This window comes from Salvia hispanica, chromosome 1 (genome assembly GCF_029641045.1).
Source record: "Salvia hispanica isolate PSC_SH4W2 chromosome 1, Shi_PSC_v1, whole genome shotgun sequence".
NCBI classification, from domain to species: Eukaryota; Viridiplantae; Streptophyta; class Magnoliopsida; order Lamiales; family Lamiaceae; genus Salvia; species Salvia hispanica.
The window spans coordinates 40,928,514-40,953,833 of record NC_142692.1 but is presented as its reverse complement, the minus strand read 5'-3'; the positions used below and the strand labels follow the sequence as shown (position 1 = coordinate 40,953,833).

Genomic DNA, 25,320 nt, shown 5'->3' with positions numbered 1-25,320 from the left:
TATCTTGAACGACTCAATCGGAGCTCCGATGAGGGAGTTATGGTCATTTTACGAAAGTCGCGCAGTCAAGCAAAGGAGGCTCCAGAAAGTTCACGCGGGCGGGTGTTTTGTTGCATGAAAACACCCGACCGGGTGATTTGTGTCCAAGAAGAATTCAAAAGGCGGGATTTTGAATTATTTTGAGTGTCTTTTCATATTCCAACCCTAGTTTGAGTGACTTTTCATCTCCCAATCTCCCACATCTATAAATAGGGTCTTTTGTATCTTTTGTAATAGATTAGAGATTAGATTGAGTTTAGAAAAAGAGTGTCTCCTTTGTGAGAGTCCCTCCCCATGTTGGGTGAGATGAATGTTTGGAAACCAAATCCATAGCCGGGCTATGGTTACTTGGTAGTTAGCCCGGGGTTAGCTACTTGGTATGTTTGCCTTGTGGTTGGTCCGGGACTAGCCACTTGGCAATCTTCACAACTAGTCCCATGTATCTAGTGGCGGAGCTTGAGTGAGAGTATACCCTAGGGGCGGAGCTCGAAAGAGTATACCTCTAGTGGCGGAGCTCGAACGAAAGTATACCCTAGTGAGCGGTGTGGCTAGCCGGTGGAGTCAATAATAATGGTTCTTTGTAGCCATTTGCTCACTCCCCATTTTCTTCCATTTCGATCCCCCCGTCCATTCTATTTTGTTCTATCTTTTTGTGGGATGGAACACCTATCCTTTTTAGTGTAATGTTTATTTAAGTTTCAATGTAATGTGTTGTTATATTATTGTTGTAGTGTTTTTAGTTTGTAGTTTTTAGTTGTGTTACTTTTACAAGAACAAGTCGTGGGCTAATTTTGGAGATTCTCATCATTTCGGCATGATTTTAACTACGTAAAATACCGATACTAATTATGGAGCATTCATATCATCATCAGTTTCATCTTTCCCACAAGATGGAATGTAGCTATTTTAAAGCATTCCGACTATTATACGTAGTTATTTTGGCATTCAACATAGGCAAAATTTGTGCTGAAAACTTTAGCGTGGGAAATCGGCACAATTTGAAAAGTGTATGATTTTTAAGTCTTCATATGCTAAACATATACTCCCTCCGTCCCACTTAAAATGCAACATTTGGGAATCGGCACGGGATTTTATGTAGTGTTGTTTTGTGAGTAAATGAAGAGAGAGTAAAGTAAGAGAGATGAAAAAGTAGAGATAGAGTTGTTTCCATTTTAGGAAACGTTTCATTTTTAATGGGACAATCAAAAAAGGAAAACGTTGCATTTTTAATGGGACGGAGGGAGTATTAAATAACCCAATTATGTTTTTTCCATTAGGGAATATATCCAACTAATAGCACAGTAATTGATTATTAAGTCTTCATATGGGAAACATCATTATCGTAGACGCATTTTACCAATTTGAATTCCGATTTGCTTTCTATATGTAGTTGCATTTTTTTTTAATTCAATACAAAAGTAACTGAAACATTTACAAGTTATTCAGAAACTATGATTAAAATAGAATATACTGTATTAAAATTTCGGCTCACTCCGAACCCCTAAAATAATACAGTAGTATTTTAGTTTTGGGAAATTGGTAAAAAAAATCGTGAACTTTTACAAAAATTTGATATTTCCCACAACCTTTAAAAGTGGTTTTAAAAATCATCAACCTTTTAAATTGAGTGGATTTCCCACGCTAAAGTTTTCAGCATAAATTTTGATTCATTAATATATGCAGTTATCCCAAAAAATTACAATTTGCATCAATGCTCTAAAATCTGAAAATCTGATACCAAATAAAACCAGATAGATAAAAAGAAGTGATTAAAAAACAATGTGCTCTCCACATAATTAGGAATATGTATATCCGGCAGATTTAGGAAACAAAATTCGTGGAGTCGCAGTGGTGCGACAGTAGGTGCCATGAACATATTGTTATTATCCAAAAAACATATAATGATATAATTATAAACCATTCTTTTGCTTTGAAAAATAATATTCTATTGAGATCAAATAAAAATAATATGTCTGTCAACACATGCGTTGCATCAAATGATTTTATGAATCTTCGAACTAACTCTAAAGCTACGAGCCTGCGACAGATATTGAACATAGGCTGCATAGTTGTAAAACTGCGGATGCAATTTAAAAATGACTTTTAGCTGAAATGAGGCTATTTTTATACCAAAAATCCCTTTATTAGTAGTAATGATTTTATTTTGATAACTGAAGTAAGATTTCTTGATTGATAAAATAATAACGATTATTATTATTAAAATATGACCAATAATTTGTTATAGTGCATGGGATTGACTTAATATGTTATTAATTAAAAATATAATGATACATAATTTTACTAATTACGTTAACATTTTCTTAAAATTTATTGATTAATGACATAATAATAAAAATAATAGATCATGTAATAATAAATATGATTACTACTATACTTAATAACTAAGGAGAGTGATCAATTGCGAACTCATCATTGAATTGCTAACTACAACTAATTTAAGGCTATATGATTTTAGAAAACGTGTGGTCTACAATTTGCCAAGTGTAATTTTCATTTTTATTAATAAAATAAAAAAAGATAAAAAAAAAACGCCAAATTAGGATTTTAGATGAAAATGTCAATATAGTGTTTCGGAAATATCAACACAATGCTTTGAGAATGTCAACACGATGCTTTAAGAATGTTAACCCATTGCTTATATTGACATTCTACATGTATTATATTGACATATTTTATATAGTACGTTGACATTTCTGCTTTACGAAAAAATTGAAAAAAAATCGAATTTTTTTTCAAATTTTGACGTCGGAACGTATGCATATATGATATCGTTGGAATCCTTATAAAATTATCTTTAATTTGATATATGTTATATGAATTTAAAGTTTTGGGATTTCTTTTAAAAGTTAGTTATAACTAAACATGTAGTTAATTGACATTAATACCCCTATTGATATTTTATGGAATTAATCTTATAGCTTTATTGGCGTTTTTTTTTTATCGTATTGATATTTCTTGGTTGATGATCTAGGCCCTTAATTTGAATATCTAATGGTTATTATTTAGTTGTAGTTAGCAATTAAGTATTGAGTTAGCAATATAACACTCCCCTAATAACTAAAGTAGTTTATTATTGTTATTATAATCATAAATTCATAATTCGGGTATTAATTGCATATTTTAAAAACTATTTTTAACAGTATTATATTTCCTCTAAATTTTGGTGAGATTCAGTCAAGAGTGGGAAGGCGTTTGAAGGAGCATCGAGAGCCATTAGTCGTCTTGTTACTCGTCATTCATGCGAGTATTCGACAAGGATATAAATATGTAACATTTAAATACACTTTCAAGTATGGCTCTGTACGTTGATACAACAAGAACAGACATCAACGTACAGAACCATACTTGATTCCAAGACGAATGTTACCCTTAGATAAACATTTCTTGTTTGATAACTAAGACAGGGATATTTTGATCCCTTCGATGTAAGAATGATAAGGCCATTTCACATCATATACAAATAATATGCACTCATTTGATAAATAAAATTGCAATTTAAATATGTCACCCGAAGAGAAGACTATAAAGAAATGCATTATACACGACAAAGTAAAGAAATTACCAAAGTCAATTGTAACAAAGATTATATACACAATCTAACACTGTCCTATTAATTACCATATACTTATCTATCTATAATCTTCACAGTAGTGCAAAATGGTATGAATTTGAGAGTTATTCCTTCATATGAGCTTCATACCTTTCGTTGATGGATCCATGAGCATGGATCATCATCTGGAATAGTTTGAAATCAGTTGTACGCCGGCACCAGCTACAGATGATCAAGAGCCTTCTCCCAGGAAGCAGTTGCTACCACCAGAGCTTCCTATGGCACTTACCTCATCACGAACGAGAAACTTCACACTGCGAGTGCCCATGAAATCCAATATTTCGAGACATTCTTGCAAATCCGAATCACTTACCAACATCACCCATTCCTCTTCATCGTCCAAATACTTGAGCTGGAACTGACCTACCTGGAGTTTGAATCTCCTTGCTATTTCCTCATACAATAGAATGCACCCGGAAGCTGTGTCGAATTTGAACCGGACTGTGTCGTCTTTGTAAGTAGCCTTCACTACTATTTTTGACCCACTATCTACATGACAGGTCTCACTTTTATGATTCTGTCTCTTGCCGGAACTTCTGGAGCTTGATGAACTGTTGTTCATCAGTGATCCAGAGCCAGACCCGTCAGATGAGCATGTCATGCCCGAGGTACTAGGTTGGTTGTGTTCCCGGGAAGTGACAATTTCATCTTTTGATATAGTATCCACCTTATTACCAACTGCCACCGAGCTTGAGTTTTGAGGAATGAAATGTGATTTATTCTTGAATGCCCACCTATCGGGAGTTTTTGAGGGAAGGAAAGAACTCGGTAAGACATTTGGAGAAGTTGTCCAATGCACACTGTTTAGGCTGATAGGTCGGGATACTCCAACATCTAGTGCAGCTAACCTAGACTGCTCTAAACTCGGCAGATGAGGAGGACGCGGCTCGCATTTTCCCACCACTTGGTTTCCATCTAAGAGACACTCTTCTTCCATTTTTACAATGGAGGTTTGAACGTCCATGAAAGATGATGCTGGTGCAGATTTTATACTTTGGATTAAATCAAAGTCTCCAATCATACCATCTTTGTTGGGCAGGCCAGTTCTTTTTCTAGTCTCGAATTCTTCAACGATAGGACCAGCAGGAACAAGACCACCTGTTGCTGGATCAAACTTCAATCCTCCTTCCACCCCTTGGACAGAATCAAGCACGCTTTGTATCTTTCTCAAAGAACGATTCACCTTATTGATTTTGCGGGAAGGCCATCTTGAGATGCCATATTGTCTGCATATCCTTTTCAGAGTAGTTGGGCACACTACAAAAAAAAATAAAAAAATAAGAAGTTGAGATTCTAATGTTTGTGTATGTGTTGTGATGTTTCTGCAACATGTGATGCTTGAAATTATCAAATGCATCATAAAAAGTGTTTTTTTTCCACATATGTACACATTAAACACATTTTCTCTGAGTGTGGAAACTGTGAAGTGATCGGTGGCGTGCAACCAAAATTTTGGAATTTGTGAGCAAGACTAACCACCAATACTTTTCGCAGCGTCTTTGAGGCTCCCGGAGAAGTATTGTTGAAGAACACTTAAGCTAACATGTTTCTCAGCTGTACTTCGCTTCTTCTCCACCTGTTTCCTCGAGCCAGCCACATTCTACAGCCATTAGTAATTCTAAGCGCATTAGTTGCAAATCTATTTAATAAAAAGGAGTACAATTACTCACAGATATTGAGATCAAACGAATTTAACAAAACTAGTAAAAGACTGATCCTCCATGAGTATATTAGCTTCATTAATCAGTAAATGCAACAGTGATAAATGTACTTGCTGAGAGTATTGAGTTTAGGCATTATTTCATATCACATAAAAAACTATTATCAAAAAATGTATCTGAAAATAACATGCAATGATAGGGAATACCAAATTGTAAATGGCAAAATAACAGTAACCTGGTCTTGAGGACTATCAGCTTCTTTCCTAGTGGTTGTAGATCCAACTACGTTCTGAGTAATGGCATCCGTATTTTTCAAATTTCCACCAATAAACGACTGTTCAGAACTCCTCTCAGATACTGTTGTTGATGATATGTTTCTCATTTCCAAATCCTGTGATTTCAATTCGGAGTCGCCCATCCCATGTAATTCAGTTTCAGATACAGTCCTTAAACTCTTACAGATCCTCTGCATGGTACCGGAGAGGTTATTAAGCAGTAGTTGTTGTTCTGTACTTCCCTTCATATTGACAGGAAGAAAGAACTCTAAGATATAGTCACTATCACCCGTATAAGTACTTCTTAGCCTGATTGCAACTGCAGCACTTAGGCCAAATTTACGGGCATGATGAACAAGTGGATACTCGCTTATATGATATTCCTTGACATCATGGTAAAAGAATGGGTGGGTTGATTGGAGAGCCTTTCCAGCAATTCCTTGTCCTTCCTCAAGATAATGTTCCTGGCATGCATGCACGAAACCCTTCATATCTTTGTCATTCACGTAGCAGGCACTATCCTCAATGCATAGTACATTTTTCTCATTTACATTCCTATTGTGTTCTCTAGCATGTATCTGCATAGTTCCTTCACCCTGCCCCGCTGAGTAACTACAAGGTATCCATGTTAATGCAAGAGGCAGTCGATGTGCATAGCATACTGCACGTAAAACATCTGTAATCTCAGATAAAGCTGCTCTTTGATTATTGGATAGAGTCTGCAAAACAATAATTGGTTTTAAAATAGGTGGACTATAAGACCATGTAATGAAGACAATCCTAAAAATGAACAATCAGATCAGATCTGTTGATGAATACCTGGGAAAAATATCTCGGAGGTGCAGGACTCCTTAATTTCACAGCCTGAAAATGGTCAAAGAGAGTATGTAAAACAACGATAAAGCAATGCACAACATACAATTTTTAACCCAATTTACTATGAACTATAATGGTTCACAGCTTGTATGTAAAAACAATGGTAACGTAATAGGAAACATACAATTTATAACCCGATTTACTAAGAATTAAATGTCATGCCCCATTATAAGCAGATACAGGCCTAAAAAACAGAAGCAGATTCACCTGCCCCAACATAATGATTTAGAGTTCAATATTCACTTATTCAAAAAACGGCTAGGGCACAAGTTTTTGTAAAGAAAATAAAATAAATTTAATGAACATTATAAAAGAATATTTGGTAAACTGACCTGGAGTGCGCGACAAACATTTTCCATCTCCAAATCAAAATTGGACTTCTCCATCGTGGTAACAAGTTCTAGCACAGCACAGCACGGACTTTCAAGCAACTCGTCATCAAAAACAGGTATAGCAATGGATCCTCGAACTTCATGATCAATAGCATATTGTACCCGATGGTACTCACCCTTACTGTAGTACATTACGTTTGAGGTCCATTCTGGAATCCTTGAAGCAAATACACGACCAGGAAGCCCTGAGAAAGATCCTGCCTTTGATTCTGCTGCAAATGTAAATGACCTAGACACTTCACGATATCCGACAAGTGTTTGGTCAAGTAAAAAAGGTTGTTCAGAAGTGCTTAAGATGTATTGATCCCCATTCTTCATCGGAACCCACACTTGAGCTAAAATACCCCTTCCAGACCATTCTTTGAATAGATCCAATGCTCTTAGCATTCTCTCAGACAGAGATTGGATAGGAGGCCTTGGGATCATACTGTTCCCTGCATCACCAATTAGCTTATGCTTCGGGCTTCTATCTCTCATCTCAGTCAAATTGAACCCATCATCAACAGGGCTTGTTGTGAAAGGAAGTTGGTAGTCGACATTATGAAGCATCACCTTGTCTTCATTCATAGATGAACTTCCATTAACATCACTATCCAATAGTGACATTCCTGAATTATGCTGCGTGAAGTTCAATCCGTCAAGAGGCGAGAAATTTGCAAAGGAGGGAAACATCTGGTCAACCAAATTGTTGGGGCTGTTGCACCATCCAGCATACGTGTCAAAATTCATCAGATCCACTACATTACCAAACGAGTCCTCCACATTTGAGCTCTGTGCACTCTCGTCTGTTGACCTTGCAGCCATATCCACTACCCGATTCCTAGGTAAATACGGAAATTCATTACCCTTTTCGTTACTGGAAAAGGGGTACTCCATTTTAACTAGAGTGGCCAAAAACTTAACAAGAAAAGCAACTGTCAGAGAATTTCTGAAGGACTTGAAGAAAAATACGGCTCTGTAGAGTTTCCCAATGGTGACATACGCATTATAAAGCGTCCACTTGCTATCATATTAAACCGGGTTACACTTTTGGCTCAAAAATTTGTAACACTCCTTAATGAGCTTCGCAGTTGTCCAAAAGACTGGAAACCTGCAGTACACATATTTGGATTTACATCTTTCTTCCCTCTTAAGTATGTCCACGAACAAGATGAAAAAATATTGTTGGAAAGGCTCCCAGACAAACCTTTAAAATTTAGAGATGTTGAGGCATAAAAAACAGTGAGGTTGAACATACTGCAATATCAACAAAAAAGTGAAAGTGAATAGGATTGTCAATAAAATCACAAGTTGAGATCTAACTATAGATTATGCGTACACAGGCTATACAATACGATGCATATCACGTATACTTCTATTACTGAGTTCTGAGCATTGGCTAATGTCTGGAACACACATACGATATGAAAATACAAAATTAAATCTTTAAAACTTCAAGCAGTTCAAATTAAACATTCAAGGAAAAAGTAACGAGTAAATATGTTAAAAACATAAATAGAGTAACAAACAATACTTGAGTCAAAAACAACGAAAATCTGATTCCTGAAGATAGAGAAGCAACATCATAATTCATAACTATGCAAAACATGCATTAATTAATCTACAGCTTACCAAATTTCACTTCAAAGATTCAAATCCATTATAATTCAGTAAAATCAGTATCCCCGTCCCCCCACTTATCAAACAAAATTAGATCAATTTCCTCAAATCATAAAGCTAAAACACTGTAACACACATCGAATTCAATCACTTCCACCTCTGTCGAGAACTTAAACACAATAAAAATGGGGAAATCCGGATTAGGAAAGTATAGTGAGCTTAGCATCACACTGCGCCGGATAAACGCATGAACTCCATTTGATTGAATTCAATATTGGTTGCAAAAGTAAGGAGGTGAAGAAGAATAGGAAGAAGGAAGAATTTACCGGCGGTGGCAGCTGCGGTGGAGAAGTGAAGAACAACGGCTGCTTGCGGCTTTGCTCATTCTTGACTTTGCAACTAATCTTTTTGTTTATAACAAATCGCACCCCACTCCCACCCCCAACCCCCTCCACAGCCGCGTACATTTCATTTAATCATCATCACTTTTACCCGTTATTTCAATTTAATTACTAATGTCTTAACTTAGTAATTTTCCATTTAATTCGCAAATTAATTCTATTTAAATATACATATAAACATAAATATAAATAAACTAAAAATTTAAGATATGAATAATGAATGATCTCGGTGAATTATTTGATCATTCCCGTAAATTATGAGCGTTGATTATAAAGTAACGTGGAACTCATAAATAAATAACGTAAGTAAAATTTCGATACCGCTCCGTGTGTTGTGACTTGTGAGTACTATACTAGCCCAAGTAGTTTAATTTATATCAAAGTGACTTAAATTTTTATTGCTCTTAATAATATTCATTTCCTTATTGCATTAATCAAACTTTAAACAAAACTCCCCTGCATAGGACTATTATTAGAATAACCTCAAAGACTAAAAGAAAATCATTTTCTTCATTAAATTAAATTTTCAAAATATGTAAGGGTTTTAACTTTAAAAATATAAGTGTTGACACAAACACATTTCATGGAATTGTAAGATACTACTCCTATTTTACCTTCAATTGAATTTCAAGTCAATTTGAATGTGTTGGTTGTTAAAAATATTAGATCTCAGACATCTAACACATGCAATTGCAAAACTTGTGACAGTCGAAACCCTAAAGGTAGTAATTGGCAATTTGGCATGTTAGAGCTTGGTTATTTGTCAGTCAAAATTTTGAAACTTGATGAAACTCAATATGACCTGATACCTGGAATCCAGGTGGCATAAACAATGGAACAAGTGTTGCATTAGATTCCAATTTAATTTTTAGTATAATAAGAAGTATTTTACTATTTTTGTAAAGTTGGAATTTACACATGCCAACCTACTTCACACCTGTCACCTACACATAACATAGGGAATAAAATATTTAATTTACAAGATTTCTCCCCTTATTTTATATTAATTCCCTTTCCTAGTTGTTGGTGGTTGATGTCATGTTTTGCAACGGAAGATATATAATTATAGTGTATTTGCACCGTATATCACGTCATCTAATAATGCATTTATTCATGTAATACTTTTATAGGTAAATTACATACTATATATAGGAAATCTGAAATCATGTATATTTGTGGTATACTCCTTCGTACCAAAGGAATTGATCCAGTTTAATGGCTAGTTGAAAAATATATAGAGGGATATTGGTTAGAAATAAATTTAAACTCAAATTTAGTATTTTTCTGTAGAACATTAGAAATGACTTAAAAGTCATCAAATTTACATAACATGTCAAATTTAAAATCAACATGCCACATAATCTTATGTGGCATAATTAATCCCATTTGGCAAATTTTGTGGTGTCAAAACAATGTCGTTAATTGGTCCGAAAATCCAATAATAATAATAGGGTTAAATTCGGTATGTCCCAAAACTGAAAAAACAAAAGCATCAATTTAAAAATAGATTTTTATGAAATTTTGTTATTAATTTTTTTTTAATAAAATTTATTTTTTATGATTAAAAAACATTTTTAGAAAATAAAATGAGGCAAATACTCGGTCACTCGCGAGTCATGTCATCACCGACACACGCCATTGGAGGAAAAGACGAGACACATGGAGAGAGTGATGGTGCGTACACTTTCCCTCATGGGAGTATCGCTCGGATCCCGCGGCGCATTCCGCGTGTTAGAGTTTGTATACTAGAAATCACGTTTCGAGTGATTGAATATTGTAAAACTCTTATTTTATTTTCCAATGAATAAAACAGATTATTTTTGTCATAATGTTGTTATGTTTTACATTTAATGGATGTTAATGCATGTTTAAATGTATAAATTAACTTAACAAAGTCTAAGTCTTTGTTTTAGTAGACCGGTTGTAGGCGGCGTCCACTTTAAGGTAACACGATCAGTTCTAAACAAAGAAAAAGATGAATTTCACAACTTAGTTGGAATTTGACTATCCATCGAGAAAGGTTGCAATGTCAGCCCGTATATTTATACGCCTTACTGAAATAAGATGACATTGGTGTGGTATAGCACTGAACGGATCTAACAGCAAGACTTGCCCTTAGGCTATCTACTGAAAGGCGAGGTCTTGATAAATATTTGTTTCTTAATCAATGTAGGTTAGCATTGAGCATACGGTATTGATTATGCATTACTTTGACTTATCAAATGGTGCGGGTTTTTCGTAACCCAATGATCCTGATATATTGGGTAGTGGTGATCAATATCTAGCGGTGCTAGGATTGCTATTATATTGAATCGTGCGCGAGCTGAGTCTCGTTTGATAATGTCCTCAAGAGGAGCACGAAACAAGGTTTTATTATTCGGAACCTAGCTAGTTGGAGTTTGATTACTCTATGAATAATAAATGAGCGTTTCATGCTAAGTTCACTCTTGGAATTAATAAGAAGTTAATTAATTAAGTCCATAGCAGATATTAATTAATTAATGGACATTTTTATCTTAAGCGCGGGAAATGAAAGTTAAACGGAAACCCAGATTACTTATAATTTCGGATTTGGATGGGGAGAGTTCAATATTACTTCTGTAGTGGCTGCTCGTAATATTCCAATTATAACTTATATTAAATTGTGGGTTCAATTTAATTAGTAAAAAGTAAATTGGATGAGCTCATATCCAAAACCTTCCATAGATCTCTGTCTGGGCCCAAAAGGAACTTAATATAAATAGGAGAATAAAGGAGACAGAAAGATCACAATTTTTACTTAAATTTTTCGAAAATTTCGAGCTCCCCTAGCTGAAGAGGATTTCGAATTCTACTCCTATTCCCAAAAGGATTTCTTCTGTCTTCTTTATTTAAGTCCTAGTATTCTGGTGAGATCAGCCCACACTGATATCGGAGTACGGTTCGAGAACCAGAGAGAAGATTTTTGGTCTAGTATTCAAAGCGTCAAGTGGAGAAGCAGCTAGCCATCTTCAATTATTTGGAGAATTAATAAGGTATTTTTCTGCTCCGTAGAAAAACATGTTTTAGGTTTCAATATTCTTAAAGCATGATCAATTCAAGTTATGAGCATGATACATGTAAGAATTACGCGAATAGATTTTGTAAGAATTACGCGAATAGATTTTGTCTAAATAATCTGCTAAATATATCTGATTATTATGTGATTTATTGGTGTGATTAATAATTGTTATATTATGTTAATCCATGCAACACCGCTTCCGCTGCTAGTTCCATCACCGCGCCCATCACATCTCGTGCAACGGACCCCAAGACCGGCGTTGCGGACGTTCGTAGGAAGCGATGAATTTAGTCGCCTTTGTCATTTGCGACCAATTTTATTAGTAGTGATGATTTTTTAAATAGTTGTAGTGTTTATTTTATTGTTTTCTAAATTTAGGGCATTGATGATTTTCGCCTTGGGATTTATTTTTTAATATTCTAAGAGTTAAAGTGACATAACACGTAGGCTATAACTGTTGTCTCTGAATTTTATGTTATTTGATATAGTCGATTCTCGTTTATGTGTATATTATTGTTAAATTTTTTTATTGAAGAATTTTTCCAACCCATCAAAATTGATTGTTCTTAGTTGCACTATTCAAAGTAAAAACTAACAATTGTTACCTCTTAATACAACAGGTTACTCAGATTCTAATTTTGGTTGTATGGGGAATGATAAATATAATTTTCACTTATAATTTACAATTAGATTGGGGGATATATAAATAGAAAAACGAACATTAATCCTATTTACAATGGAAAATGGAATGAGTCTAAAGATGATATGGACTTCTGATCATAAAGTGATTAACTTTCTTTCAGACTCGATACAAAATAATTTGCATATGTTGTATAAGTCATTTTTGTATAGTTAATGATACCAATTGTAATTAAACCGATTTATTTGGAATATATGAAGTTTGAACACTTCACCGCAAAGGTCTGCTTCCATTTCAAAAAAGCAAATATCTAAAAAAGAATCCTAATTTAAGTTAAAATTGTGTGAAATATCATTGGAAATACCTAATCACTTTGTGCTTCTCCAATAACAAGGAGAAAGAATCAAAGATTCACATCACATGGTGAATCTTTCATAGTAATATTCTATGATTTGGTTGTGTCCAATTTTTTAATGTACAATAGCACATAGTCAAGGTTGCAACCTCTGGCAATATATATTGAATGGTTTAGGTGTATGTGTGTGTATTTAGATAGTAACAACTAACAAGATTGCTAGATACTAGTGTATCTTTATAAGAATATTTGGGTATATTCAAAAAGACTCATAACGTGTAAAATCCCTTATAAAATTACAAAAGGCTAATTGATATTTCAACTAAAAAAAGCATTGTACTTGGAGATATGGAAGATAATTTATGTGATATTTTCACAATTAGAGATGTGCTCGATGATAAGCCGAATTTTCATGAGTTCTGACGTGGATAATTATTTTCATGTACAAGAACCATCACATTTAACAAAGTCAGTTTATTCGTATATATAGTTCAATTAGGTCATTCGCAATGAAGGACGGAGCAACGTGTCTACGTTGCGGGGAAGGGGCGCACCATTTCCACTTCTTTTGATTTTTTTATGCTGAATTGAGATCAGATGGAGAGAAGGAAGATGGAAGGGGCAAGAAGAATGTAAGTTTTGTGTCTTATATATGTGACATATGATAGAATCCTAAATAGAATTAGATTTTAGTATAATACACTATTTGGTATAAGACACATTTTACCCTAATTAATTGACTATCAATTAATTATTGTCACATATCAATTAATTAAATAATCATGTTATATTTCTCTAAAGAGAATATATGTTCATATATATATATGGTACGATTGATTGCCAATGATTGAAAAAGATTGATTACATAATCTTTTTATGGAATGAATATTCATTCCCCTGGCCATCAAGTAAAGAAACATGTGTATATATTGTTAAGATTTGATTAGAATTGATTGTGATCAATTAGTAATATTAATAGACGGAAGATTATATTCTTGGTCAATAAGAAACATATTTACTAATTATTTTGGGCCTCTTTGATGGAAAGGGCTTTTAGGGTTTGATAATTAGGGTTTGTCCTCTCTCTGCCTATAAATACAAGTGTGGTGATCCCATCAAATCACACACATAAACGAAGGAAAGAGAGAGAAACAAATCCTTGGAGTTGGAGCTGCGCTACTACGCCAAAGAAAGTCCGAGGAAGTTCGTCTCCTCCTCCCTCAATCGCTTCCGCTATGGATCGTCAAGGTATGTCTCGATCCTATTATGTTTATGGTTTACGTGAAATACATGTTGTTCGAAGATCTTGCTTTATTTATATTCAATTATGTAATCTTGAATATATGATGATAAAATAATGTCCAACAAATAAAGAAAAAATAAATATGTCTAGAGTTTTTCTTTTAATTGGTAATATGCTGGGCCTGGGCTTAAAATTATGTAAATTTTAGGTGCATCCTTAATTTGCAAAATATGTCTATAACTGTACCCAATTTGTAGTATTACTACAAATTAAATCTAAAAACAAATCTTTAGGATTAAATCAAAATAAACATTAATCAACTTTTGTATTCACTAAAGTAAATTTTGAAATTTTATTAATTTATTTTCATTTTACAAAAATCACAATTTAAATATATATATCAAATTGGAATAATAATTATAAATGATAAATTAAGAAAAATAGAATTGTAGCCAAAATTATGGACGAAATTTTTTGGCCTGGTTATTGGTATTGTAGTTGAAAATTGAAATGTTTATGGAGCAGCTGAAAATTTTAGGTTTGAGATGATCTTATACTATAACAGTTACTTTTTGTTCATTACTACATTATTTATGTAATTACTTTTTTAAATAGATTATGAGTTTGGGTATGCGCACGCATAGTAGAATTTGAAAGGCCATTTTTAGAAATGGGTTTTAGACAGAATCTGAATATGCTGGAAATGGGCTTTAGTGAAAAGACCATCGTCTAAAAAAAGAGTGGGAGAGCAATTGTGAATTTGGGTGATGCAATGGAAAAAATTGCAGAAACCATTTTGCCTGAGCAGAATGAAGAAAATGAGGAAATGGAAGGCATCATGAAGCTGAGTTTTGATTGATTGGAGTCTCTCACTTGAAGGATGGGTGGCTCATTTTCTTGGGTACTCGTTGTTACTTTTATATATTGTTTTATGGATTTACGAATTATGGTGTGGAATTGTCAGGGATGTGGGAAACCTCGCTTCGATGCAGTCATCTGAGAGTATTGTAGAGAGTATAAGCCAGATATTATAGGCTTGCTCGAGACACGGGTGGGGGGTTTAATCGCCATGCTTGGATTCCCTTGCTCTCATCGAGTGGAAGTTGCTGGTTTTTCCGGAGGAATTTGGATTTGCTGGAAAGACTTTCTCTCCGTAGAGCTAGTGTACAATCATCGGCAATTTATTCATTGTAGAGTGAAAAGAGGAAACAGCCCGAGCTCGATGTTTGTCACGTTTGTGTATGGCAGCCCACAACGAGCTTGTCGTCGTGTGCTTTGGAAGTATCTTGGGCTGATTGCAGACACGGTTAGTGAGCCATGGATTTTGGCTGGGGACTTTAACGCAATGTTGAATAGTGATGAGAAACAAGGAGGTTCATCTCCTAGATCGAGTGTGTGTGCTTTATTTCAAAATTTTATTTTTGATTATAGTCTACGTGACATGGGGTTTAGAGGGCCTCGGTTCACTTGGGCTCGGGGAAGATTGTTGGAGCGGCTTGATAGGGTGCTCTGTAATATGCATTTTGACCCCAATATTTCAGAAGCCACGGTTTTTCACTTGGCAAAAATGAAGTCAGATCATAGGCCGTTGCTGGTGGTGATTGGAAGAGTGGATGAGCAACAAACTGCAAGGCCCTTTCGCTTCTTCAAGGGATGGTTAGAGCATGAGGAGTTTGGGCAGTTGGTGAGAGATAATTGGGTGGATCAGGGATCGATGGCTGCAACCATGACTGGGTTAGCAGAGGCAGTAAAGCTTTGGAACCAAAACACTTTTGGAAGCATTGGGAGGCGCAAGAAACAAATAATGGCTCGGTTAAATGGAATCCAGAAGGCATTAGAAACACATACTACCAGGAACTTGGTAAGGCTTGATGGTGAGCTCAGACAAGAATTAGAGGCAATTCTAGACCAAGAGGAATTGGTGTGGAAGTTAAAGTCCCGTACGGAATGGTTAGCTCTTGGCGATAGAAACACGAGCTATTTTCATAAGAAAACTATGATGCGACGAAAGAAGAATCAGATAGATAGATAGAGGCTTTAAAACTTGAAGGAGATGAATGGTGCTTCGACGGTGATGTGTTAAAAGTAACAATCTTATATTTTTATAAAAATCTGTACACAGTTGACTATTCGTTAAGGGGAACCTTCCGGATTCGTGGTCGTTTTCCGGCAATAAGAAATGAAGATATGGTTATATTGGGTACACAAGTGACGAAGGAAGAAATCAAGGTTGCACTTTTTGAAATGGCCCCAAACAAGGCACCTGGAGTAGATGGTCTGCATGCAGCTTTCTTTCAATCTCAATGGGAGGTAGTGGGGGATTCTGTATGCTCAATGATTCAGAGAATATTCAATGGTGCACCAATTGAACCAAAGCTGAATCGCACATCTATTGTTTTGATCCCTAAGGTTCCAAATCCAGAATTTATAACAGAGTTTCGGCCTATTAGCCTATGCCCTGTCTTATATCGGCTGGTGACTCGGGTGGTGGTAAATAGATTGAAGTGTGTGCTCAAGTATGTCATCGCACCTAATCAAGTCGGTTTTGTTCATGGGCGGTGCATCACAGATAATATTATTATTGCACAAGAGTGTATTCATACGATGCAGAATTGCAAAAGGAAAGATGGTTGGATGGCAATTAAGGTGGATTTGGAAAAAGCATATGATAGGCTAAGATGGGATTTTGTGGAGGATACTTTAAATGATTTGGGGGTCCCGAGTCAGCTAACACGAGTTATTATGAGCTGTGTGACTACGGCCACGATGCAGATATTATGGAATGGTAAGCCGACAGAGGAGTTCAAACCGAGCCGTGGAATTAGGCAAGGAGATCCGCTGTCCCCATATCTATTTGTGCTATGCATGGAAAGACTTGGGCATAGTATTATTAAAGCTGTCAATGAGGAGGCATGGAAAGCGATCAGGTTAGTAAGAAATGGTATACCGATCTCACATCTTTTTTTCGCAGATGATTTAGTGTTGTTTTGTAAGGCGGATGTGAAAAGCTCTACGGCAGTCAAATCAGTCTTGGATGATTATAGCTTGTACTCAGGCCATCGAGTAAATGGTAGCAAAACACAAGTTTTCTTCTCTCCAAACACTAAATCTCCAATCATACACGATATAGGAGTGAGACTTGGCTTTCGCACGGTGGAGAATCTGGGAAAGTATTTGGGATTTCCTATGCTTCACGGCCGAGTGTCAACAAATGATTTTCAGTTTATAATCGACAAAGTGAGACAAAAATTGAGTGGGTGGAATGCAAAGTTATTGACTATGGCAGCTCGTGTCACACTTGCAAAAGCTGTTTTGGTTGCTATACCAAATTATTTCATGCAAATTGTGATGGTCCCAGTTTCGATTTGCAAGGAGATCGAACATTTAGTGAGAAGATTTATTTGGGGAGGGTCAGATGAGCGGAGAAATAACCCACTGGTGGGATGGAAATCAGTGTGTCAACCGATCACATCGGGGGGCCGGGCTTGGCTTGAGAAGATTAAAGTGGAACAATGAAGCCTTCATGATAAAGCTTGGTTTTAATCTAGTTGCTAAAGAGAATGAGTTCTGGGCACGAATCTTGCGCGAAAAGTATAAAGTAGGAGTGGGTCGCCCATCTTCAATCTCGCGGTCCGGCAGCTCTTTTATTTGGAGGTCGCTTATGAAGGTATGGGATAAAATATACGATAGTGCTTGTTGGTCGTTAGGGGACGGCAAGAAAACAAAGTTTTGGCTGGATATTTGGTGTCCACAGTTAGGACCGCTTATTCAACATAAAATTGACAACTCGGCAGTAGATTTGAATGCTTAGCCTGTGAAATGGTGGATGGTCATGGTGAGTGGAAATGGGGCGCGTTCAGACATTTCATCTCGTCGGAAGCAGATGTCGTAATTGCTGGTATTAGATCTCCATATGAGGAAGCTGGGGCTGATTTATGTATTTGGAGATGGGAGAAGAATGGCAAGCTATCAGTGGCCAGTGCATACGAATCTGTATGCAAGCACTCCTGGGACAATATGGATAAGAAATGGGCATTGGCGTGGAATTATAAAGGGCCGCAACGCATAAGACACTTCTTATGGTTGGTTTTACAAAAACGGCTAATGACTAATGTGGAGAGGTGTCGACAACATTGCGCAACTGATGCTGGTTGCATCGCTTGTGGAGATGCCCAAGAGAACCTAAATCACATTCTTAGAGGGTGCCCAAATGCGATTAAAGTGTGGGAATCTATCGTCCCTCGAGGTAAATTAAATCAATTTCTTACAATGAATTTGGATAATTGGTTGATGGATAATTTGAAATGTTATGAGATTGATGGTGAGATATGCTGGAGCACTATTTTTGGTATGATTTGTCGGAGGTTATGGAAAAATAGAAATCAGCTAGTGTTCCAAGGAGATCTTGTGTCATCGTACGCTACAATGGCACAATGTAGAGCTTGGGCGAGATCGGTCCATAGTAATGAACTTAAGCTAACCAAATCGATAAATAAGGTGTTGAAGCAGGTACAATGGCATGCTCCCCCGGATGGGTGGTGCAAATTAAACTATGATGGGGTTGTGGAATACGATTCTGAACGTGCAGCGTCAGGAGGGGTATTGCGTGATTCAACTGGAGAGTGGGTGTTAGGCTACACAAGGCACTTGGGAAGATGCTCGGTAGTGCAAACTGAATTGTGGGCAATATATGATGGGCTTAAGTTGGCGTGGCAAAGGGGGCTTAGAAATGTACTTGTAGAAAGTGATAATATGACAGCTGTTCACGTGCTTAATGACACGAAATCGGATTTAAGTGCTTTATCACTTGCTAGAAGTATAAAAGGTATCATGCAAAAAGCGTGGAATGTGAAGATTGCTCATGTGTTTAGGGAAAGTAATCAAGTTGCAGACTTTATGGCAAATTTGGGTGTGAACATGCAGTCTGGGCTAGTGGTGTTTGACGAGGCACCGAGTGAGGTGATGAATTTGTTGTTGAATGACCGGATGGGGACTACCCACGGTCATATGTGCCCAATGTAGGGGTGGTGTTTTAACTTTAGGGCGACGCCCTCTTCTTGTTATTAAAAAAAAAAGTACAGAATTTATAAAAAAAATTACTCTTATTATATTTTCCTAATCTTTCATTTAAGATGCATCGTTTATAAATTTTCCATTATAAAATGTTATGATAAGAGGAAAAATATATATAGACAAAAAAATTATGATGGCAAAAGTAAAACTGCAAATACGCAAACCTTAATTGGACTATTGAAGGTTGGGTAGGTATTTTGTAATCGATTTTTTTTTTGTAAAAAGTATTTAAAATTGTCAGTTTTAATATTCTAAGTTAATTTTCGACAATAAAATTAAAATTGCAAGATATATGAGTTAATGAGTCATCGAAGTTTATCCCTTGTAAATAAATATGGGACTATTGAAGGTTGTGTAGGTTTTTTATAATCGATTTTTTTTTGTAAAAGTATTTAAAATTGTCAGTTTTAATATTCTAAGTTAATTTTCGACAATAAAATTAAAATTGCAAGATATATGAGTTAATGAGTCATCGAAGTTTATCCCTTGTAAATAAATATGGGACTATTGAAGGTTGTGTAGGTTTTTTGTAATCGATTTTTTTTTTTTTTGTAAAAAGTATTTAAAATTGTCAGTTTTAATATTCTAAGTTAATTTTCGACAATAAAATTAAAATTGCAAGATATATGAGTTAATGAGTCATTGAAGTTTATCCCTTGTAAATAAATATGGCCCATGAAGTACCTTTTTTTTAAGGAGCAATGTTAACACTTACACTATATTTTGGGGTGTTCGGTTTGCAAGATTTATCCAGGATTAAATTTATAGTGTGTTTGCTTCATTAGATTCAATTTCACAACTCAATCCCTAGATGAATAATCATAGATAATTAGTCTTAGCTAATCCTCTATGACTAAAATAATATCACAACTCAATCATAGATTATATCTTGGTACTATTATTTTATCTTGGCAACCGAACACCACCTTTACGTATTCATCGAATTTTTAATGATGGAATCAATATGTTGTAAATAAAATCAGTTAAAAATATATACCGACATAAACACATATATTTGAATATGTTTGGAATTAGCACGCGGTTAAAAGGCACAAGCTATAATATAAATGAATGGAGTATTTTTTAGAGCAACTCTCCGGTGCGTGTTTGGTGTACGTGCAAGGTGAGTTTTGAGAAGGTGGGGGAAGAGACATCGAATTGGCGGGGAGTCTCCTACGGCGAGAAATTCGTTGCAGAGGTTGGTGATGATATGGTGGAAGGAGAAGAAGATGACAATGGAAGAAGGGAAGGAGGCGACAAGTGTAGAGGGGGAGCGACGATGAATGTAGTGCGTGCGCAGTAGAGTCTTTACTTTTTATTGTCGTGGAATTGTGTATCTATCAAAATATCAAAATATCCAACAGACACACTGATAATGATATAAATGAATATTTAGGAGTCGTTTGGTTAATAACTTATCTCAGGTTTATAATATTTATCTGAACAAATCATGTCATTTGGTTACTTTTGGTGGCCCGTTTTTATAATAGCGGCCCGCACGAGGCCCGCACTATTCATTAAGTTTTCGGCATTTTATTATCAGGACATCTTGGGCTGTTTATTATCTTGCATCGACTTGCGCTCCAGATAAGGCCATTGTTTCTCCCAAATACCCTTCCTCACTTCATCATTTTGAATTTCAGAATGAGATAAGGAAAGCCCCAAATCGCTGAGATAAGGAAAACTGCCCAAAGCCTTGAACTCCAATTTGCCGTTTGAGCACACGTTGTGTTTCACAAGGTGAGTTCTTGAATTTAAACTAAATTCTTCAAATTTTTGACCGTATTTAATGGATCTTGGTGGATTCATTTTCTAGATCTAGTTTCTGAATATGAAATTCTTATGTGGGTTTTTCTTTTGCAATTTCACAAATTAATACGATTTCAAACTAGAGGACTTGGCTTCATTTTGTGCCAAATTAATCTTGGGTTTATTTATTTTATTTGTCGTCGTGGGTCACTGCATTCACGTTTGCTTGTTGTCTGCTTGAATTTTAAACTGTGTACAAATTTCATTTCTTCACCCCCTTGAGACATTTGTTAAACATTTTGTTTGTGCAGTCAACTGATCACACTTATTCTAATCCCCTTTGCGGCGATGGCCCCTCAATTTCGCTTATCCCACGCCGTGTACCATATGATTGAAGAATTAGTGAATCTGTTAAAATTACAAGCGACTGTCATTACTTACTTACAATTGAAAAATAGAACGAGATTTAGACGTCGTCCGAGACAACGTCTAATTAGGTATTCATTGAAAGATAGGATACCGCCGCAAGTGAATCATATGAATAGGCTCTTGAAAGTCAGTGATGTAGACTGTTTTGATAACCTACGTATGGATAGGAACGCATTCGGTCGTTTGTATATTCTTTTAAGAGACGTTGGTGGGTTGCGAGATGGTAGGTATGTGTTACTAGAGGAACAAGTTGCTATTTTCCTAGGCATTCTAGCCCACCACAAGAAAATTCGTATATCTGGCTTTGAATTTAGGCGATCCGGAGAAACAATTTCCCATTATGTTCATCTTGTTTTGAGAGCGATCCTCCGGCTTCATGGCATTCTACTGCCTCAACTAGAGCCAGTGACTGACAATTGTGTTGATTCTCGTTGGAAACATTTTAAGGTAATCTATTAGTGTGTATTCCATTGTTTGACCTTGAACTAATTTTCACTGTGATGGTGTGTATTTTTTTACAAAATTTTTGTGATTCACATTAGGGGTGTATTGGCGCCTTGGACGGGACCTGCCTCGTTAGTAATGCGGATAAGCCGCGTTATCGAACGTGGAAGGGCCAAATCTCGACCAACACTCTTGCAGCCTGTGACCGCAGAATGAGATTCATATATTTTCTTCCCGGCTGGGAGGGTTCAGCCGGTGATTCCCGGGTGCTTAGAGATGCTGTTAGTAGAGAAGGGGGATTGAGGGTTCCCAAAGGCTTAATAAAACCTTAATCCTTGCTACTTGCTGAATTTTAAAAAAAAATGATTCTGTTTGTTTAATACCTCATAACATCACTAAAAACTGCATTTGGTTTTTTTTAGGAAATTACTTTTTGTGCGATAATGGGTATGCAAACTCTGAAGGTTTCTTGACCCCATACAAGAATGTTCGTTATCATTTGAAAGAATGGGGTGATGGCAATCAAAGACCGCAAAATGCGCGGGAATTGTTCAATCTGCGTCATAGTAAAGCTCGTAATATTATCGAGCGAGCCTTTGCCGTTCTTAAGATGAGATGGGGCATTCTTCACAGCGCGAGTTTTTATCCGATTAAGATCCAAATTCGGATGATTATGGCATGCTTCTTAATCCATAATTTCATACGTGGTGAGATGCTGAACGACCCAATCGAACAAGAACTTGATGGTGCACCCCATAATCTAGTCAATGAGGAGGTTGATGGTGATGTTGAATACGTTGATCAAGTCGAAACAAGTCTAGTGTGGACTCAAATGAGGGATGATCTGGCTAATTCTATGTGGACTAATGTGTGTATTTTCATATATATCAGATTGATCTTGATTTATTTGTATATGCATTTTGATTTAATGTTTGAACCTATCCTACTTACTGACCTTTCACACTATTTTTCTTTTGCCATGATTTACAGCAGCCACATGGCGACCTCCGCTGACGGAGGAGATATGATACCCGAGTGTCTTTGTGGCGGGGGCAAGATGTCGTTGTTTTGTGCTGGACCAGATGCAAAGCACAGCGGCAGATGGTACTACAAATGCCCCATCAATTCAAAACATTCGGGCTATTTCTTATGGTGTGACGACTATCACAGTAGACATGGAGATGGGAAGATGCCAAATTACGTATTGAATCAAGTTTATCGTCCAGCTAAAGCAGAAGACATCAGTGTTTCTGAGGCCAAAATAAGCACGCCTGTAACTACAGAAGTCAGTAGTGCTTCTGATACCAAAAGAAGCGCGTCTGTAACTGCAGCTGTTTGTAGTGGTTGTGCCCGATGTGAAGCTGAACTCCGGATGAACTATGTGTTGTGTTTCATTGGTCTAATGTTGTTATTGCTAGGAATTGTGTTAGGAAAATTGTTCTAGGGTAACTGACTTGTTATTTTCATTTTCGACTATGTCTCGGCATTTTTGTCGCCTATGTATGGTTGTTGTTAGAAACTGTATTTTGTCAATGGTAGACACTTATGTGGATGAACTTGAATGGTGGCAGCAGGTTATATTCGCTTGTATTATCTATTTTGTCACCTCATTTTCAAGCTATGGAAATTTAATTTGAATTAATATTATCTCTTCTCTTATTGTTTGCCAACAGTAAATGAACTAACTCTGTATTTTCTTTTCAGCTATCATACACAGTGTTGTTGGTGATGAATCATCTAATCAAGTAATGACATCCTCTTTCACAGAAGTAGTGGCATCATAATGTCTACGAAGAGTTCATTACCTTTCCTAGGCACAAGTAACGAAAGATTTCTTTTCTTGCTTTCCCGAGATCCATTTCGTAGCCAATCCGCGCTGCCAGAGTGTCCAAACGCGCGTTCGTCTCAGTGTGCATCTTTCCTAGCATGTCGATGAAGCCAGAATCATCATCGCTAACTTTGCGTTTGCGCTTCGGTTTTGGAGGAGCCTGTGAGGGACCGCTTGTGTTCTGTCCACTGTGAGCACTACTATCATCCACAACATTGTTCCCAAACATTTCTTGAACTTGCTCTTCACCTATGAAATCATCAAAACTTGGGAGGTAATCAGTACTTTCTCCGATCTCAGTCACAGGCTCATTTGGAGAGCTATTATTCGCAGCCTCGACTACTCCTTCAGCATTACGTCCATTTGCCCTATCCTTGTGTGCATTCCACGGTATTCTTTGTCTTGCTATTAATCAGATTCAAAATATGCACATAGTTAGATGAATTGACAATGCACAAAGGCAATAGAATCAATTTTGAAGAGCCTGAGATGGACCACAAACCTTCACGATTTGATCCCATTGATCATCAGAGCAGTCAATCTTGAAATCTCCGTGCACATTGAAACCAACTCCACTCCGATCCAGGATGTTTGACAGCAGGTTGTAGTGCTTTTTCAACGCAGTTAACTTAGATTGAATATGTGGATTGGCCTTTATATCAGTTCTCGGAAATTCGGTCTGCATCCATTCTTCAATCTTGCTCAAGTAGCCACCTCGGAACCCATTGTCTGATTTCCACCCCTGCGCCACCAGATCCTTCAATGCAGAGATGAGGACCGCTTCTTCGCGGTCAGTCCAAGAACGACGCCCTTTGTCATTCCTCTGATAACTGTGCCTGCGGATTTGGCTACTCCCTGGGACACATTAGACAAACAGTAAATCAAAGTTACAACCCTTGTTGTGCCACAAAACGTTCTCGTATACAGACATGAGTATGGTCACTACTACCCTAACCTTGAGTTCCTCGAGTGCCTTGGTTGCAGTTAGCATTGGGGCCTACTCTTCGAGAATCGGCCATAGCTTCAAAGCATGGAAGAAATAGTAGGATTCACAGTCAAGATTTGGCATAGTCACAGTTTGTAAAACTCAAAATCCAGCAAAAACAAGTAGAGAACTTGCTAAACAAGTGATTAAATAGTTGCAGTACCAACAAATTAAGCCACCACCACCAAACAATCAAACTACAAATTGACGTTGAATTTCTATTAAACCACACAATGAATGACATTTGCATCTCTTAAACCATTACAAACCAAAGATGTTTTGGTCTTCACAAATTTAACAGATGAATAAAGTCACCATTACAGAAAATCAAAATTGAAATTTCAAGTCGAAAGAAACACAAAATTGAAATTTAACAGATGAATCGTATCCTTCAACGTGCAAAAAAACGAAAGAAACACAAAAATATTGACAACCAGGTAATTTCTAACCTCGGAGAGACTTGCTAAGTCGCCGCTTTTGGAGAAAATCTTTACGGCCAAATAACTTTCCCGCTGCTGCTGCTGAAAAATAAGGAGGGAGCTGCGTTTATATTGCTCCAAATTTGAGTGAAGAATACAACCCTAGGGACATAAAAGTCATTTCAACATATGTGTCTCCTAAACAAATGAAACCAAACACCTGAATAAGTATTCATTGAAT

General features: G+C 36.4%; 3 protein-coding genes across 4 annotated transcripts; 2 read left to right on the top strand and 1 right to left on the bottom strand.

The window, feature by feature from the left end:
• Positions 1–3,575: 3,575 nt before the first annotated feature.
• LOC125222709 (protein NLP9-like) lies at positions 3,576–8,908 on the bottom strand. Of its 2 annotated transcripts, none has more exons than XM_048125471.2 (7): positions 8,800–8,908; positions 8,061–8,110; positions 6,815–7,964; positions 6,426–6,470; positions 5,567–6,325; positions 5,147–5,270; positions 3,576–4,927 (listed from the first exon to the last, which is right to left on the bottom strand). In XM_048125471.2, exons 3-7 carry the CDS (start codon positions 7,748–7,750, stop codon positions 3,843–3,845), a joined length of 2,949 nt encoding a protein of 982 aa, XP_047981428.1. In that variant the 5' UTR covers positions 7,751–7,964; positions 8,061–8,110; positions 8,800–8,908; the 3' UTR covers positions 3,576–3,842. The 2 variants fall into 2 exon arrangements, with proteins under 2 accessions (XP_047981428.1, XP_047981429.1); XM_048125472.2 differs by having other exon boundaries at positions 5,147–5,246.
• Positions 8,909–15,221: 6,313 nt separating this feature from the next.
• Positions 15,222–16,184, top strand: LOC125220672 (uncharacterized). The gene has a single exon (XM_048122824.2). It carries the CDS (start codon positions 15,222–15,224, stop codon positions 16,182–16,184), a length of 963 nt encoding a protein of 320 aa, XP_047978781.2.
• A 4,639-nt stretch (positions 16,185–20,823) lies between these two features.
• On the top strand, positions 20,824–23,409 carry LOC125185271 (uncharacterized). The gene is made up of 5 exons (XM_048081781.2): positions 20,824–20,965; positions 21,286–21,850; positions 21,946–22,162; positions 22,270–22,715; positions 22,838–23,409. The coding sequence occupies exons 2-5, from the start codon at positions 21,323–21,325 to the stop codon at positions 22,859–22,861; spliced, it is 1,215 nt and encodes a 404-aa protein (XP_047937738.2). The 5' UTR covers positions 20,824–20,965; positions 21,286–21,322; the 3' UTR covers positions 22,862–23,409.
• Positions 23,410–25,320: the final 1,911 nt, after the last annotated feature.

What these genes read in the sequence shown, in the direction of transcription:
- LOC125222709 (XM_048125471.2), bottom strand. Translation starts at nt 7,750, where the DNA reads ATGGAGTACCCCTTTTCCAGTAACGAAAAGGGTAATGAATTTCCGTAT. An exon ending in ATGTTTGTCGCGCACTCCAG is followed by an intron (nt 6,471 to 6,814) that starts GTCAGTTTACCA and finishes GACCATTTTCAG; the next exon opens with GCTGTGAAATTAAGGAGTCC. An exon ending in CTCCGAGATATTTTTCCCAG is followed by an intron (nt 6,326 to 6,425) that starts GTATTCATCAAC and finishes ATTGTTTTGCAG; the next exon opens with ACTCTATCCAATAATCAAAG.
- LOC125220672 (XM_048122824.2), top strand. Translation starts at nt 15,222, where the DNA reads ATGCTTGGATTCCCTTGCTCTCATCGAGTGGAAGTTGCTGGTTTTTCC.
- LOC125185271 (XM_048081781.2), top strand. Translation starts at nt 21,323, where the DNA reads ATGGCCCCTCAATTTCGCTTATCCCACGCCGTGTACCATATGATTGAA. An exon ending in GGGATTGAGGGTTCCCAAAG is followed by an intron (nt 22,163 to 22,269) that starts GCTTAATAAAAC and finishes GGTTTTTTTTAG; the next exon opens with GAAATTACTTTTTGTGCGAT. An exon ending in CTAATTCTATGTGGACTAAT is followed by an intron (nt 22,716 to 22,837) that starts GTGTGTATTTTC and finishes CATGATTTACAG; the next exon opens with CAGCCACATGGCGACCTCCG.